At 42.8% G+C, this 17,945-nt stretch overlaps 1 protein-coding gene across 1 annotated transcript in view; it reads right to left on the reverse strand.

Moving 5' to 3' along the window:
- Positions 1-692: 692 nt before the first annotated feature.
- The window catches only part of LOC144681321 (myoD family inhibitor-like), a 108,310-nt gene continuing 91,057 nt past the window's right edge, over positions 693-17,945 (reverse strand). The window contains exons 3-4 of the mRNA XM_078542921.1: positions 9,973-10,179; positions 693-1,478 (exon numbers count right to left, since the gene is read on the reverse strand). Of these exons, the coding sequence (XP_078399047.1) occupies positions 1,240-1,478; positions 9,973-10,179 (446 nt within the window). The 3' untranslated portion in view covers positions 693-1,239. The remainder of the gene's footprint in view (positions 1,479-9,972; positions 10,180-17,945) is intronic.

Raw genomic sequence — 17,945 nt, forward strand, 5'->3', positions numbered from 1 at the left:
GATCAATGGAATTGGTTCAGGTTGCCCTATTAAGCGCTGTAATTTCAGCTATGACCATTTCAGCAGTAACTTCTATAGAAGCAATATGAGAAAGGAAAAGAGAATAAAAAGAACAAGAACTGGCCTTAATAAAGCATGTTTCATGACCACAGGACATCCCCAAGTGCTTCACAGCCAATTAATTACTTTCTGAACTGTCGTAACATAGAGAAATGCAGCAGTTAATTTGCACACTGCAGGATCCCACAAACAGCAATGAGATAAATAACCAATTAAATTATCTTTAATGGTGTTGAATTGGGGATAAATGTTGGCTAGAACACCAGGAGAACTCCTCTGCTCTTCAAATGGTGTGATGGAATATTTTACTTCCATCTGAGAGGGCAGACAGGACTTCGATTTAACATCTCAGCTGAAAAATGGATTCCCTGCACTTTATAGGCACTTTTTAAAAGCCAAGGGAGACTCTTGCATGTTAATTAATATTGCACAATATCTTGATTATGCCTCAAAAATTGTTCTTGTGAAAGATAAATTGTATAATAAACCCTAAAACAGTTGGTGCATTTCTCCATTTTTGTTTGGACTGTAGTGTGCTACAAGCAGTCAGTGAATAGCCTATCAGTGAATGCAAGAAACCACTCTTAAACAATCAGACATTGAATAAGTGATAGATAGTCTATCATGTTTACCTTTATTTAGTTACACAGTTGCTATTAATAACAGAAAAAAAGATACTATAAAACTTATTACATAGATTTTGAATAGTAATACATTGATATGGTATAATTATGCATTTCAGTTGTGCGTTTGTAAACGAGATTTCATGTCTCATGCTACAATATAATCAAATCACTTCTAAATTATCAAATATTTCATTAAATAATTTGAAGTGGAATATATATTTTAAAGCACTATTTAAATTCAGTGCTCATATATTAGTATTTTGCTTTGTTAACTTCTTTAGTACCCTCACTAAAAATCTATTCTTGAGAGTTTACAAACCAAGGCAGAAATAATTCACATTAGATCAAGGCATACATTATTGTAATCATACTGTGTGGAGGGCATTAGTTTACTGTTTAGTTGTGTTAAGGTTACAAGAGATTTGTGTTTATAATCTACTTTCCTTTTGTATACATGAACGTATTGTTTTCTCATTTTCCATAAATATGCTACAAAAACTCAAAGTCCAGGGTCTTGACTATGGGCACAGGTCAAAGGTTTGCCCTTCAGTGGTCACGATGGAAAACAAAGGCCACAGCACTCAGAACAAATCCCCATGCAATCGGAATTTACGCAACTTCCTTCCAGGTCCTCACAGTCTGTACAGTAAGGCAGACTGAAGTTTTCAACATCTTCACAACAGTAACTGTACATATTGAATCCAACACATGATGCAGCATCAGAGATGGATTTGAACAGGAACAGCATTTCACAAAACAGGCAGGCTAGCAGGCATTGGACACAGTTGTCTTCTTAAAGATATAAGGGAAGTAAAAGGTGACAAATGTGATCCAACATTATAAAAATTCTATTATATAACACAGATGAACAAATTATGACATCTAACTTCACAGCTAGAACTATACTCTAGGTTTATTTTGGATACTTTCAGAAAATAATGCCTGAATTCTGTGGTCATTAAATGCAGATATATAATTACAAAGGAGTCTGTCTTTACTCACTCAAAGAGAGACTGTGTAATTATGTATCCAGACTATGATTATTAGCTTTATTGTAACACTCACATCATATCCATAAGTGAGCTCAACGATAGCAAACTTCAGAAATTTCTAATGCTAGTTCCAAACACTCATTGGTTTCCTGACAAGAGTCAAATATACCACAGTCAAATTCACACTTGCAGTTACAATCATGGCAGTTATGGCTCGCATCTGAATTATATTTATGACAACGATAACCACATGTCCGGCTCCACTGATTTGCACATGTGTGAGGTAGCATGAGCAGAAAATCGTAAAACTGGCAGAACAGACAGGTCAGAATGAGGGACGCACATTCATCTGATGAGAAAGATGAGATGATAAAGAGACAGGGTAGAGTTAGTGGTTATGAAATAAGAATGGTGGAAACATCAACGGCTATATGGAAAGTGTATTTGAACATGTAATAGAAGCTACTTAGGTAGCAACACAAAGTAGCAATAAAATGTAAATAAAGTTTTAGTTAAATACAAGTAATATTAAACACCTAATTTGATTTTCTACTAAAAAATCCAACATTTTTCTAATTTGATAGAAAGTGGATAGAATTTGGAGAATGATTTCAAGTACAAGTTCACAAATCACAAATTTAGGGGACATCCCATTGGCTGAGGCATTTTTCTGGAAATATCTACTGCAGCATTAAGGCTAGTGCAGAGTTAGAAAGAAATTACATTTTGTATTATCAATTACAACTATTAATCATTTTGCACAATCACTTTCTAAATACATAATATACATATCAGAAAGAGCTCAGTTGTATTTCAGAGGGCATCCAGCAATGCTGTATAATTTAACAATAATGTTTACAGCATTGTAGCAAGATTTTATTAATTGTGCAGATTGCAAGTGGTCATAAATGACAAACTAAGGGAACAGAATTTAGACAATGCATTTTTTGTTGTTGTTCCATCCCAATTGATCCAGGGGAGTTTTGGTTCATCTTAGAAGACCGTTTGGCTTTTTGTGATGTAGGGGCATAGGGGAAAACATCTGCAGTTAGTGCTGGTGAATTATTGAACTCATATTAAATCTGACTGAATGAGCTTTGCCCTCAATGATTCAGTGAGTTTAGCCACTAAGTATGAACAATAAAGGCCAGGGAAACCCCAATTGGATTCCTGATTATGGCATTTGATAAAGTCCCTCATAAGAGACTGTTAGTTAAAGTTGAAGCCCAAGGAATTAAAAGCAAATTGTTGGCCTGGTTAGGAAGTTGGCTGAGTGGAAGGAGACAAAGCGTAAGGATAATAGGCAGGTACTCTAATTACCAGGATGTGACTAATGGTGTCCCATAAGGGCCTGCATTAGGCCCTCAACAATTCACCGTATTTATTAGTGACTTGATGGGATAGAAAGCCACGTATCCAAATTTTCTGATGACATAAAGGTAGACAGTGTAGATGGAAGCATAAAATTACAAAGAGATAGTGATAGATTAAGTGAATGGGGAAAACTGTGGTGAATGGATTTCAACGCAGATAACATTGAGGTCATCAACTTTAGACCTGAAAAGGGTAGAACAGGGTACTTCATAAATGAGGCAAAGCTAGAAACAGTAGAGGTATAAAGAAACTTGGGCCAGAAATTTTGTGCAGAGGGGCTCTGTCTTTGTGAAAATGATGGTGGAGGCCTGCATCTAGAAGTACAGCTCCTGATCCTGGCCTCTGCCATTTTTGCAGAGGGGGACTGGGAGCGGGTTCTGATGTGCACTCCATGGCCCACAGAGGCAATTGCACATGTTGAAGTGCAGCTGGCTCAGTCAGATCTGATTTCAGCTAATGGGATTTCCAAAACATGACTTAAGACACTTTAGACCTGGTAGGAGAAGGTGTAAAGCTGCCGGAGTTTTTAGGAAAAGTAGAATACGCTTTTGGAGAGATAAGTAACTCTTTTGGATATGGTCCTGGGACATCTTTGGGACAGGTAGGTGACCTTTGTGAGGGGTACAGTACCCTATGAAATTATCAAAATTAGACATGAATGTGAGTAAAAAGTGCATAAACTCATTGAAACTGTCAAGAGAACCATCAAAAGAAGTGTTAAATGAACCATCAAGAGAACTGTCAAGAGAAATGTCAAAAGAATTGTCAGGCTTTCAAGCCATTTAAATGTCATGGGCTTTAAATATGAGAAAAAAATGCCTGCAGTGTTTAAAAAAAACAGAGTTTGCTATTTCACTCTGTTGACATAAACCTGAGGGCTGTCATTACAAGATTGGTGCTACATGACTGATTTCACAACCTTTCGTTATCACAATGGGGTGCCTCTGAATTCACAGTTTAATTGACAGCTCCAAGTGCTTATAAAGTCATTGAAATCTTTGAATGTTCTTTTATCAACTAGAGCGCTTTTTGAAATAGTGAATTTGTCAATAGACACTTAAGAACTTTACTTAATCTCAGCATGGGTCCTGAGGTCTGCCCATGGTCGATAATGGGTGAGTTGGCAAGCTAGGATGGTATGTGTGTGAGTGTCATGGGTTGGGATGAATTCACACTAAGTTGGCACAGAGGAACCCAAACTGAAGAGTGCAGGAGGGCATGCCAGGAGCAGCACCAAGCATACCTAAAAATGAGGTGTCAACCTGGTCAAGCTATAACACAGGGCTACTTGCATGCCAAGCAGCATAAGCAGCAAGTGATAAACAGGGCTAAGCAATCCCACAACCAACAAGTCAGATCTAAGCTCTGCAGTCCTGCCACATCCAGTCATGCATAGTGGTGGACAATTAAACAACTCACTGGAGCAGGAGGCTCCACAAATATCCCCATCCTCAATGATGGAGGAGACCAGCACATTAGTGCAAAAGAAAAGGCTGAGGCACTTGCTACAATATACAGCCAGAAGTGCCAAATGGATGATCCATCTCGACCTCCTCCTGAGGTCCCCAGCATCACAGATACCAGTCTTCAGCCAATTCGATACACTCCACGTGATATCAAGAAGTGGCTGAAGGCACTGGATACTGCAAAGGCTATGGGCCCTGACAATATTCCGGCAATAGTACTGAAGACATGTGCTCCAGAACTTGTCGCACCCCTCGCCAAGCTGTTCCAGTGCAGCTACAACACTGGCATCTACCTGGCTGGAAAATTTCATAGGTATGTCCTGTACACAAAAAGCAGGAAAATTCCAATCTGGCCATTTACCGCCCATCAGTCTACTCACCATCATCAACAGTGCTATCAAGCGGCACTTACTTAGCAATAACCTGCTCGCTGACGCCCAGTTAGGGTTCCGCCAGGGCCACTCAGCTCCTGACCTCATTATAGCCTTGGTTCAAACATGGACAAAAGAGGTCAACTCCCGAGGTGAGGTGAGAGTGACTGCCCTTGACATCAAGACTGCAATTGACAGAGTGTGGCATCAAGGAGCCCTAGCAAAACTGGAGTCAATGGGAACCAGGGGGAAAATCTCACCACTGGTTGGAGTTATACCTAGCACAAAGGAAGACGGTTGTGGTTGTTGGAGGTCAGTCATCTCAGCTCCAGGACTTCATTGCAGGAGTTCCTGAGGGTAGTGTCCTAGGCCCAACCATCTTCAGCTGCTTCATCAATGACATTCCTTCCATCATAAGGTCAGAAGTTCGCTGATGATTGCATGATGTTCAGCACCATTTGTGACTCCTCAGATACTGAAGCAGTCCATGTCCAAATGCAGCAAGACCTGGACAATATCCAGACTTGGGCTTACAAGTGGCAAGTACCATTCACACCACACAAGTGCCAGGCAATCACCATCTCCAACAAGAGAGAATCCAACCATTGCCCCTTGATATTCAATGGCATTACTGTCACTGAATCCCCCATTATCAACACCCTGAGGGTTACCATTGACCAGAAACTGAACTGGACTAGCCATATAAATACTGTGGCTATAAAAGCAGGTCAGAGGCTAGGAATCGTGTGATGAATAACCCACCTCCTGACTCCCCAAAGCCTGTCCACCATCTACAAGTCAGGAGTGTGATGGAATACTCCCCACTTGCCTGGATGAGTGCAGCTCCCACAACACTTAAGAAGCTTGTCACCATCCAGGACAAAGCAGCCTGCTTTCTTGGCACCACATCCATAAATGTTCACTCCCTCCACTACCGACGCACAGTAGCAACAGTGTGTACCATCTACAAGATGCACTGCAGGAATTCGCCAAGGCTCCTTCGACAGCACCTTCCAGCCCATGACCACTATCAACTAGAAGGACAAGGGCAGCAGACAGATGGGAACACCAGCACCTAGAAGTTCTCCTCCAAGTCACTCACCATCCTGACTTGGAAATATATTGCCGTTCCTTCAGTGTTGCTGGGTCAAATTCCCTGGAACTCCCTTCCTAACAGCACTGTGGGTGTACCTACACCAATGGACTGCTGCGGTTCAAGAAGGCAACTCACCATCACCCTCTCAAGGGTAATTAGGGATGGGCAATAAATACTGGCCCAGCCAGCGAAGCCCACATCCCATGAATAAATAAGAAAAAGGCTATAAAGGGCTATGGGTTGGCATGGGGCTATAAATGGTCTTTGGGGTGGGTAGTGGAACATAAGCTGACATAGGGGATATAAAGGACCATGGATGTGGTGGAGGGGCATAAGGTGGCATGGAGGGTAAGGGGAGCCATGGGGTGGATGGGGGAATGAAGTAGTATAGGTTGGCACCCAAGGGGCATGGGGAGTGTTTGGAGGTGAGGGGGTGTGAGGGGTGAGGGCTATTTTTTGTTCATTCATTTTTTGATAGCTTCGACAGTGCTGGATCATTAACGCCAGTCTATTGCCCAGTCCACCTCTGCATGGCAGCCCCTGAGCTGTCTTGAAACACTTAATAGGGTCACCCGCCACGACTCCCATTTTGTCCTACCTCTGGATGAAAAATCAGAACTTCTGGGGCACTTTTTCCCCGGGTTGGATTTGTGGAATTGGGAATTGCCCTGACTCTGCACTCCTGACCTTGGAGTGAAATTTCAGGCCTTGGGATCCAGATACAAAGATGATTAAAATGCCATGAACACGTACCAAAAACAATCAAATAGGATAACAAAATGATAGAATGAAAGGGCATAGACGTCATGCTTCAGCTATACAAAGCCCTGGTTAGACCATACCTGGAGTACTGTCAGCAATTGTGAATGCACACCTTAGAAAGTATATATTGGTTTTGGAGGGACTGCAGCATTATTTAACAGAATGATATCTGGATTCGAAGGGATAAATTATGAGGGGAGGTTACATAAACGAGAGTTGTATTCCAGGAATTTTGACGATTAAGGGGTAACTTGATTGAAGTTTTCAAGGTATTAAGGGGAACAGATAGAATAGATAGAAAGAAACTATTTCTGCTGGTTGGAGAGTCCAGGACTAGGGAGTATCATCTAAAAATTAAAGCCAGGCTTCTAAGAAGTGAAATTAGGAAATACTTCTACACAAAAAGGATGGTAGAAATTTGGAATTCTCTCCCACAAACAATTAACGTGAGAGCAATTGGAAACTTTAAATTTGAGAGTGATAGATTTTTGTTAACAAAAGGTTTTAAGGGATATGGGCCAAAGACAGTACGTGGAGTTAGACTGTAGATCAGCCATGATCTCATTGAACATTGGAAGAGGCTTGAGGGCTAAATGGCCTACACCTGTTCCTATGTTCTTATCCAGTGGCTTTTACTGGAAGGACATGTGTAGACATTGGATATAATGCATGCCAGGTTCCGGTTTGGTATCTACCATGTTTGAGTAGCTTGCCAATGCTCATTGTTAGGGCTGACATATGAATAACAGCCACTTGCACGAGGTGCTGAAGAGTAACTAGGGCCCCTGAAACCACACCCTGGCAACCAGTCAATGACTTTGGGAGAGGGGGATTGTTTTTCAGATGTAAAGTATCAAATAAGCTGAGGGGACTTCTTCATCTGAATCCATCTTGTAGAGTGATGTCATTTACTACTATAGTTTAAGTTAATTTCTGTATCCAAACAAGGTTTGGACTGGAACATGTTACAGTCAGCAATGTATAGAATAAGTGACACATCCTAAGTAATAAATCACTTGATGGCATATACATTAGATGGTTTTGATTTTACTTTCAGTTTTTTTAAAAGAGATTTGCTAATAAATTTTGGTGCATAATTGAACATTTCTACATACCAATTGGCCAGAATGTACATTTCACTTTCAAGACACAGTAACAATGATATAGAAAACATGTTTAATCTTCCTGGGCAATGTTAAGTTTTACACACCCCCTTGTTTTACTCCAGTATTATGCTACAAAAGATAAAGTTAACAACTGATGGATCAGAAAGTCTAATTTGGCCATTTATAATCATTGACTTATTCCAATGTTGTAACTAAACTTTAAAATACCGTTCTAAAATTGGATGCCTTTCTACATCCACTAGTCACAATGCTGGTTTCTGGCTCAAGACCAAGGCTGTGATATACCTGAATCTATTTGCCACAGTTGGCTATTATTTTTGTACATTTGTGAAAGAGTATTCCATTCAAAGAAGAAGGAAGTTCTAAACCAGCCATCTTACTCTGCTGAAAATATAAATTCTGTTGGACGATCATGGCTGGTATCATAGGGCAGGATTTTCTCCCCTCAGGAGGGAAGTTGAAGTGCATGCGCGACAGGCGCACCTCTGATCGGCGTTCCCAATCGGGGGCACGCCGCCATTTTACGTGGCAGGTCAATTAAGGCCCGCCCAGCATGACGTCCACACGGAAGTGCTAAGCACTCCCTGTGCGGGTAGGGGGGGATCCTGAAACCCGAGAGTGCGCTGTTTCGCGCATGCGCACGAAAGGGAACACTCATCTCCCTGAGGCTAAGTGTTGCCTCAGGGAGATCGGCTCTACAATAAAAAATATTAAAAATAGTAAGAAAAGAATCCCTGACATGTCCCCTCATGTGACACTGTCACATGAGTTGGGACATGTCCATAACTTTTTAAAAACCTACATGAAACCTCATCCTGCCTGTGGATGAGGTTTCATGCTTTTTCTGAAGCCCGCCAGGGCTCCTGGCCTACCCACTAACCTTAAGGTTGGACGGGCAGGTCCATTAATTACTTCAATGACTCTGTCAGTGGCCTCAATTGGCCATTGACAGGTCAGCGGGTACACAGCTGATTTTGCTGAGCCCCCGGCTACCTGAAAATTTAAATGGGGCGGGGTGACGTCGGGAGTTCCGCCTGACGTCACCGCGCGTCATTTTACGTGTCGGCGAGCAGGCCTCGACCCCTGCTTGCTGATGGGAAAGTCCTGCCCATAATCCATAGCACTCTCCTGTTCTAACCGGAAACAATGCTAGGCAATGAAAAGCACCTTTAAGTGGGGAATATGAACCAAAATGTTTTAAATCATAACTTTAACTCTGAATAATAGGTCCAAAAATTCCTGGATTGGGACAGAGATTATGGCTGATATTTCCATTGGATGTGGGAGGGGGAAGTGCAAATGGACTTAGAAATCTGCCTCGTTTAGACCAGGCACCTACTTTTTGGACAGGAGAGCTATAGGTGGATCTTCTGCACACTTCCCTATTTCATCCGGTCCATTGACTTTTGGCGAGCCCGCATAATCTCGGCAGCAGGCGGAGCTGGAAAACCCCACCCAGGGGAAGAATTTCCTCACAAAGCCTAGGTTTTAACTGGGATGGTTTCCACAGAGGCCTTTCAAACTTTTGGCTGGGCTGCCGAATCTCCCACAGCTAGTCCTGCCATGGGCGGGGCCAGAAAACCCCTGCCCTAGTTTGAATCCCTTTGAGGCCTCTGTGGGTTTCAATGTTTTACCAGGATAAGGTGTTCGCTTCCAGAATAAGGTTATCATCTTTAGCTTAACAGGAGCCATAGGAACATTTACAAAATTTTTCTTTTCCTTGTCCCAATTGAGGCATTTCAAACAGAATGGCAAAACACCCTTCTGCATTCAGATTAGGTCATGCCAGGGTCCTTGATGCACCCTGGCAGGTGCCATCAGCCCATCCCATGTATGTAAATGACTTTGGCTCAGGGATTTGGGTTTGGGGGTTCCCTGGCCTAGGTCTAGGGTTATGTTCTGGTGAACCATACCAGTGGAGCGGGCCCGCAGGAATTTTCAGGCCGTATTATTTTGTATGTTGAGAAGCTAAAATATTTTTAATTGGAGAGCCCGAAAATATTACAATCAATATTTCTAGAACTTTCTGTTTAACTTGAATATAATTTCCAATTTTATTGTGTCCTGATCACAACATTTGAGTAATCCATAAACCTACCTTCAGTGTTTTTATTATGAATTTGTGAGCTTGCTGATTGGCAACCAAATTTACTTTTCTTGCTCTCTTCAGCTGGTGTTTCTTTCGAAGGTGACAGTGAGCAGTCTGAGCACTCTGAGGCATCTTTGATGTATTCTGATATGGGACTATTAACTTTACAAGTTCCATCATTTGAAGATTGATCATTTGGTGAAGGCAAGGTCTGGCCTGGAACAATACAAAACAATTAAAATTGTACCTACTGAAACACCACAAATCAAATGGCAAACTGAATTAAACAGGAAGCGATACACATGACTCCTAACAGAGAACAATGTCAGTTATTGCAATATTGCTTGTTAGGCATAGAGTGGTAGAAATATGTTTTGGGCGCTGACTGCAATAGAACTGAAAATCAATAACTGTGTACAATGGGTAGCTAATCTGATGTCGCCTGTTTTATGCCACCAGCTGCGTCAGATTTCTATGCCTGTAAGGTTCTTGCAGCTACCTGGCCACAGGTTGTGCACCAGCCTCTCAGCTGTAGTGATGCTGGACAAAGAAAACAACAAAAAGATAATAGAAAAAAATAAAGGACTTTGTTCAAAAATGCCCAAAGCTAAGTTAATGCCCAAAGCTGGTGTGGTCTCCTTCAAGAGAAGATTGAGAGGAGATTTGATAGAGGTGTTCAAAATCGTGAGGAGTCCAGGCGCAGCAGACAGAGAGAAATTGTTCCCATTGGCGGAAGGTTTGGAAAGTGTGAAGTGTTGCATTTTTGGTAGGAAGAACATGGAGAGGCAACATAAAACAAGGGGCACAATTCTAAAGAGGGTGCATGAAAAGGGGGACCTTGGGTGTATGTGCACAAATTTTTGAAGGTGGCAGGAAAGGTTGAGAAAGTGGTTAGAAAGGCGTCTGGGACCCTGGGCTTTATAAATGGCGGTATAGAGTACAAAAGCAAGGGAATTATGACAAACCTCTATAAAACATTTGTCTGGCCTGGAATATTGTGCCCACTTATGGGCACCACAGTTTAGGAAAGATGTGAAGGCTTTAGAGAGGGTGTAGAAAAGATTTGTGAGAATGGTTCTAAGGATGAGGAACTTCAGTTATGAGGGTAGATTGGAGAAGATGGGGTTGTTCTCCTTAGAAAGAAGGTTGAGACCAGATTTGATTGAGGTGTTCAAATTCATGAAGGGTCTAGAGAGATTATACAGAGAGAGATTGTTACCATCCACAGAAGGGTCAAGTGACAGAGGGCACAGATTTAAGGTGATTGTCTAAAGAACCAACAGCGACACAAGGAAAATGTTTTTATGCAGCAAGTGGTTCAGCTCTGAAACGCACTGCTTGAGAGGATGGTGGAGGCAGATTAAGCTGTGGTTTTCAAGTAGGCTTAGGGTCAGTGAATGTACCCTCAAATGCCAAATCCGCCACACCATCCAACTCTCACACTGCACAATGCACCACAACGCCATCACTCACCCATCAACCAACAGAACACATACCTAACATTCAGAGGCTCCAGCTCACCTCACACACTTACCAATGCTGCCAGACTCACATCAACTCTTACAGCTTCCAGATACCACCACCAAATCTGTTTCAACAGGCACATCACCCAACACATTGCAACACAATCACTGACATTCCAAATAAAAGGTGTGGCTATGGGTACCCGCATGGGCCCCAGCTATGCCTGTCTCTTTATGGGGTATGTGGAACATTCCTTGTTCCAGTCCTACTCCAGCCCCCTCCCACAACTCTTTCTCCGGTACATCGATGATTACTTCGGTGCTGCTTTATGCTCTCGTCGGGACCTGGAAAAATTTATTAATTTTGCTTCCAATCTCCACCCCTCCATCATTTTCACATGGTCCATCTCTAACACTTCCCTTCCCTTCCTTGACCTCTCTGTCTCAATTTCTGGTGACAGACTGTCCACCAATATCCATTACAAGCCTACCAACTCCCACAGCTACCTCGACTATAGCTCCTCACACCCCGGTTCCTGTAAGGACTCCATCCCATTCTCTCAGTTCCTTCGCCTCCGTCACATCTGTTCTGATGATGCTACCTTCAAAAACAGTTCCTCTGACATGTCCTCATTCTTCCTTAACTGAGGTTTTCCACCCACGGTAGTTGACAGGGCCCTCAACTGTGTCCGGCCCATCTCCCGCGCATCCGCCCTCACGCCTTCTCCTCCCTCCCAGAAACATGATAGGGTCCCCCTTGTCCTCACTTATCATCCCACAAGCCTCCGCATTCAAAGGATCATCCTCTGCCATTTCCGCCAACTCCAGCATGATGCCACCCCCAAACACATCTTCCCTTCACCCCCCCGGCGGCATTCCGTAGGGATCGTTCCCTCTGTGACACCTTGGTCCACTCCTCCATCACCCCCTGCTCCTCACCCCCCTCCTACAGCACCTCCCCATGCAAACGCAGAAGATGCAACACCTGCCCCTTCACTTCCTCTCTCCTCACCATCCAAGGGCCCAAACACTCCTTTCAAGTGAAGCAGCATTTCACTTGCATTTCACCCAACTTAGTCTACTGCATTCGTTGCTCCCAATACGGTTTCCTCTACATTGGAGAGACCAAACGCAGACTGGATGACCGCTTTGCAGAACACCTTCGATCTGTCCGCAAGCATTACCTAGACCTCCCTGTCGCTTGCTATTTTAACACTCCACCCTGCTCTCTTGCCCACATGTCTGTCCTTGGCTTGCTGCATTGTTCCAGTGAAGCTCAACGCAAACTGGAGGAACAGCACCTCATCTTCCGACTAGGCACTTTACAGCCTTCCAGACTGAATATTGAGTTCAACAATTTTAGATCTTGAACGCCCTCCTCCATCCCCACCCCCTTTCCGTTTCTTCCCCCTCCTTTTTGTTTTTTCCAGTAATTTATATAGATTTTTCTTTTCCCACCTATTTCCATTATTTTTAAATGTATTCCACCCATCGTTTATTTCACCCCACCCCCACTAGAGCTACCTTGCTTGTCCTGCTCTCCAGTCGCTTGTCCTGCTCTCCAGTCTTAATTAGCACATTCTTCTAGATAATATCACCACCTTCAACACCTCCTTGTTCTTTTGTCTGTGACATCTTTTGGTTATCTCCTCCTATCACTGCTTGCTTGTCCCAACAACTCCCCCCCCCCCCCCCCCTTAAACCAGCTTATATTTCACCCCTTTCCTATTTTTACTTAGTTCTGTTGAAGGGTCATGAGGACTCGAAACGTCAACTTTGCTCTTCTCTGCCGATGCTGCCAGACCTGCTGAGTTTTTCCAGGTATTTCTGTTTTTTGTTTTGGATTTCCAGCATCAGCAGTTTTTTGTTTTTATCGACATACTTCCCTCTGTCTTGCAGAATGAGATTGCACATAACCATAGGGAGCAGCAGAGAACCAGCAGTGGATAAGCATGACTACATCTCCACAACTCTTTGGAGGAGATGTGTTCCGCATTATAGGGCTGGCAGTTACTAAGGCCATTGTATCCAGCGTCACTGTTAACATTCAGATGATGGTATGTTGCTGTCTTATGCACAAATACCACTTCACCCTTAGCATACTATCAGACATGAATGCTAGCTGCAGATGGTATGATCATGGATATTTTACTTTCCACCTTACCCAATACTCCTTCCCTTAACCCAATACTACTTCTGCATTTTTACTTTCAGATACCTATGTTTTGTTGCCTGGTCAGCCAGTGCAGCCTAACCATGAAGGGTGTGAGCAATAGCAGACTTCTGATGAAGAAGTACCATCACTTGACCTGACAATCACAATCACCCCAGCTCAGATACTGGCACTGCGCATATGTGAGAGAGTAGTACAGATTTTGGACCAGTACATGATAAGTCATTGGGCACAAATGGGCTATAGCCAGGCCAGGAGGAAAAGGATCACACATGTGAAACCAGCTTCTTGTAAAACACAAGAAAAAGGGGACTTCCATCCCCACATGGCATGAATGTTTGTTTGAAACTGCTGAAAAATCCTCTGCTATGTTGAATTGTCTTTGGTGAGTTAGTTGTATCACAAACCATAACTGGATAGTTCACACAGAGGTAGTGCAGATATATTGGCCAGAATGGTATCAGGTGTAAAGACTTAAATTATGAGAAAATGTTGCTTAAATTTGGCTTATATTTTATTTGGAAGGTTGAGGTGTGACCTAAACATGGTTTTAAAAACAATTAGTGTGACTGATTATGAATATGGTCTGCACAATTGGCGTCTGATGGACAAAATCTTAGCAATACACAAAAACTGTGAAGAAGACTCTAATTTGACATACAAACTGGTAACAAGTTGAAGAACTGATCCAATCTGATACAACGCAACGTTAGGAGCAGAGGACCCGCCCTACTTCTTGCGAAAAACAAGCCAACACCCCTGCACAGATGCTGAAAGTGTGCAGAACAAGGAAGTGGAAGACCAAGAGCAGTATCCCTCACGACTGAAATCAAGACCCCATTTGTTTATTAATATTAAGTCATGTCATTTTTCCAAAATCAATCAAGCTAGGCCTAACTCCTACATTGTGTGAAGCATGTCAAATGAAGCAGAATAATGTTTTTTAACCTTGATGCTATTTATGCAATCTTGTTTTCATCTTAATACAGAAAGGTCAGGCCAAAACCTATTTTTTAAAATGACATCAATCATATTCACTCAAGTGTGTGTTGAACTTATATGTGTGATTTCATATGCATACAGAATTAGCTATATAGAGACTGACAGTCCATCTGTAATAGCTCATTAGCAAGTGCATGAAATGAATGCTTTACTTAATAAATGACAGGACGGTGGTGAATACAAGACAGTAAGTACTATTAACTTCTAAAAACTTCACTATTTTATGTTTGGACACAATTCCAATCATTACATTTAAAAAGCCATCTAATGGCATACTAAGATACACATATTTGCCTGAATGACATTAGTTAATAAGTGTGGAGAAAGGGTGAAAGCAGAAAGTTCCACAAAATAAACACTTCTTAAACGTGATCATGTAATCTTTTTGGTGATTCTCAATTTAAACATGTGAAGTATCATTTTATTATATTTTCATCATTTAAAAATTGTGACATCAAAATATGATTCATGCCCAGCACATAAAGTATGAAAATCAGTTGAAACGTTTCATCATCTGTCTTACCAATAAATGATTAAATGACAATAAATTACGCCTTTAACTCTGCAGGCAAGAATTGCATCAAATCATAAAAGTTCTCTTTAAGAAATACGAGGAACAGAAACAATTATCGCAAATGGTCTTAGTTTACACCATAGGGAACTAGGCATATGTATGGCTGTCAATCCCAGTAAACCACCAAACACAAGGAAAACATTCTTAGAATGCAGCTAACACCATTTCAATGTGTGCAAAGCTGTGACTCTCAGCGCATCAGGGTATTTATTTCATATGCCAAATAACTACTAACCACATTGTACAATTCCAGGTCACACAAAGGACCGAGAAGCCCCTGAACATTTTCTGTTTATTATTATTTTATAACAGAATCATAATTTTGCCCTTCTTACTAAGGATATGGTTTGCAGCAATTTTAATAAAACCTAAGGAGAAATGTTTGACCTTTGTAGACTGTTGTATTCTTACATATTGACTTGGCATACTGCTTTTCTCTTACTGAGTGAAGATAAGTGAGTTTTTAAATGCTTAATAAATATTAAAATCTCACTTTTCCATTTTTTTCCTCCCTGTTTTTATTCCACTTCTATTTTTAATCGCTATATTTTTAAAGGAATCTAAACTTTGACTTGTTAATCATACATGCCTGTTGCCATTACATAGGGCCTTCTAATACGTAGACATTTGTAAACTTTCTTTGCAACATTGGGGAGGATCTTCTGGTTGGCGAGCGGGGGCGGGGCCCGCTCGCCGATGCGTAAATTGACGTGGGATGACATCAGGTGGAACTCCCGATGTCACCCCGCGTCACTTCCATTTTCAGGTCGGCGGGGGTGCAGCTGAGTCAACTGCGTGCCCACCAACCTGTCAACGGCCTATTGAGGCCATTAAGAAACGAATTAAAATCATTAATGGACCTGCCCGTCCAACCTTAAGGTTGGCGGGCAGGCTGGGAGCCCTGGCGGGCTTAAGAAAAAGCATGAAACCACATCCACGGGCGGGATGGGATTTCATGAGGGTTTTTAAATGTTTAATAAAGGTTTGAGTAAAAGTGATGGACATGTCCCAACTCTTGTGACAGTGTCACATGAGGGGACATGTCAGGGAAATTTTTTAAACAGTTGTCTTAAAAGTTTTAATTCCGAGCCGATCTCCCTGAGGCAGCACTTAGCCTCAGGGAGATCAGTGCGCTCTTTTGCCTGCATGCGCGAAAGAGCGCAGTCCCGGCTGAGGGAATCCCCCCCATCTGCACAGGGAGCGCATAGCGCTTCCTGGTGGACATTACACTGGGTGGGCCTTAATTGGCCCGCCCACATAAAATGGCGGCACGTCCCCAATTGGGGGCGCTGATTGGAGGCGCGCTTGCCTGTGCCCGCTCCTGCACTACCCCCCCTCCCCCCGCCGCCGAAAGGGGGGAAAATTTTTCCTATTATATTTAAAACTACACATGTATGGGTGGAATTTTAGGACCCCTCCCACTGTTGGAATTTTCCAGTCCCGCCAAAGTCAATGGGCTTTTGAATGGCTTGCCGCATTTTCCGGCCCCACCCCCGCTGCGACAGGGCCATAAAACCCTGCCCTTTGTGAAATTCACTAAAAATGTAACGAAAAACAATGGAAAAAGTATCAAGCTGTCCAGGATGCATAGTCATCACTAGCATACTACAAGAATATTGAATAATTTTACAACCGGGCAGCCTTTCTTAGTTAATATTCGACCCCAGATTTTAACCCAGGGCACAACTGGATGTGCAGGAAAATGTCAGCATTAGGCCCCCAACATTTAAACTTGCTCTGGGCCACTTACAGTACTGGCAGACTGCTCTCCCAGGGCTACAATGATTGAACAGGAACAAATACAAGTGACACCTCCAAACAAAGCTTATATCGTGAGGTAGTTCTGTGATCCCAGTGGGGAAGCATGCTCAAAAGTAGGACATACCGGAGATAGATGTCGCAGTGAGGATTTTATGATCTATACTCCATGGGCCTGACCCGCCCGAGCATAAAATAGCGCGTGACGACTTCAGGTGAGCCCGATCCCGGTGTCATTGCGCACTTGCGTGATATTTCAGTCGGGGGGCACACGCTAAACTCAGAAGCGTGCCTGCCGACAATTAAGAGAACAATTAGGCCCATTAAAGTTCCAACTGTTCCCGATTTGTCGTGGTCCATCCAACCTCACGGTTGACGGAAGGGCGAATCTGCCAGGCGGCCTTTACATTTTTGATGAAACCTCATCCAGGGGCAGGATGAGGTTACCCTTATTAAATAAAAAAAATTAAAATCTATGGACACAATTTTTATAATGTATATGTTCAGGTGACTGTTTGTGATGCTTGGACATTTTTGCTCTGATTTTACAATCTTTATTTAATTGTTTTGAAGTCTTCAGCTCCCTGAGGCAGCTCTCTGCCTTCAGGGAGCTTTCATTCCGCGCTCGCCCGCACTTACGCCAGTGCGTACCCTCCTCCCGCCTCCACCCTGGCAGCGCTGAGCATTTTAGCGCACGCTTCGCGCTGGCTGGCCATTAATTGGCGTGAAATCACGGTCGGGGGCTGATCGTGGCTGCGATCCATTCCCCGGCCGATCCCGGACCAGCCGATTGTGTATGCCCGCCGATCTGAAAATTCTGCCCCATGACAAGATTGGAATAAACCTTGAATATTATTATTTTTTTCAGTGTTTGCCCACGTGTGGGCAGAGGAAGACAATAAATAACAACAGCAGGGTACTAGCCCTGAGATTGATCTTCCCTCAATAGACAATGATGACCAGTGACCTACTCAAAGGAATCGAGTGCTTGTAATTTCTGGGCCATCCTTTA

Source organism: Cetorhinus maximus, chromosome 6 (genome assembly GCF_964194155.1).
Source record: "Cetorhinus maximus chromosome 6, sCetMax3.hap1.1, whole genome shotgun sequence".
Taxonomy (NCBI): domain Eukaryota; kingdom Metazoa; phylum Chordata; class Chondrichthyes; order Lamniformes; family Cetorhinidae; genus Cetorhinus; species Cetorhinus maximus.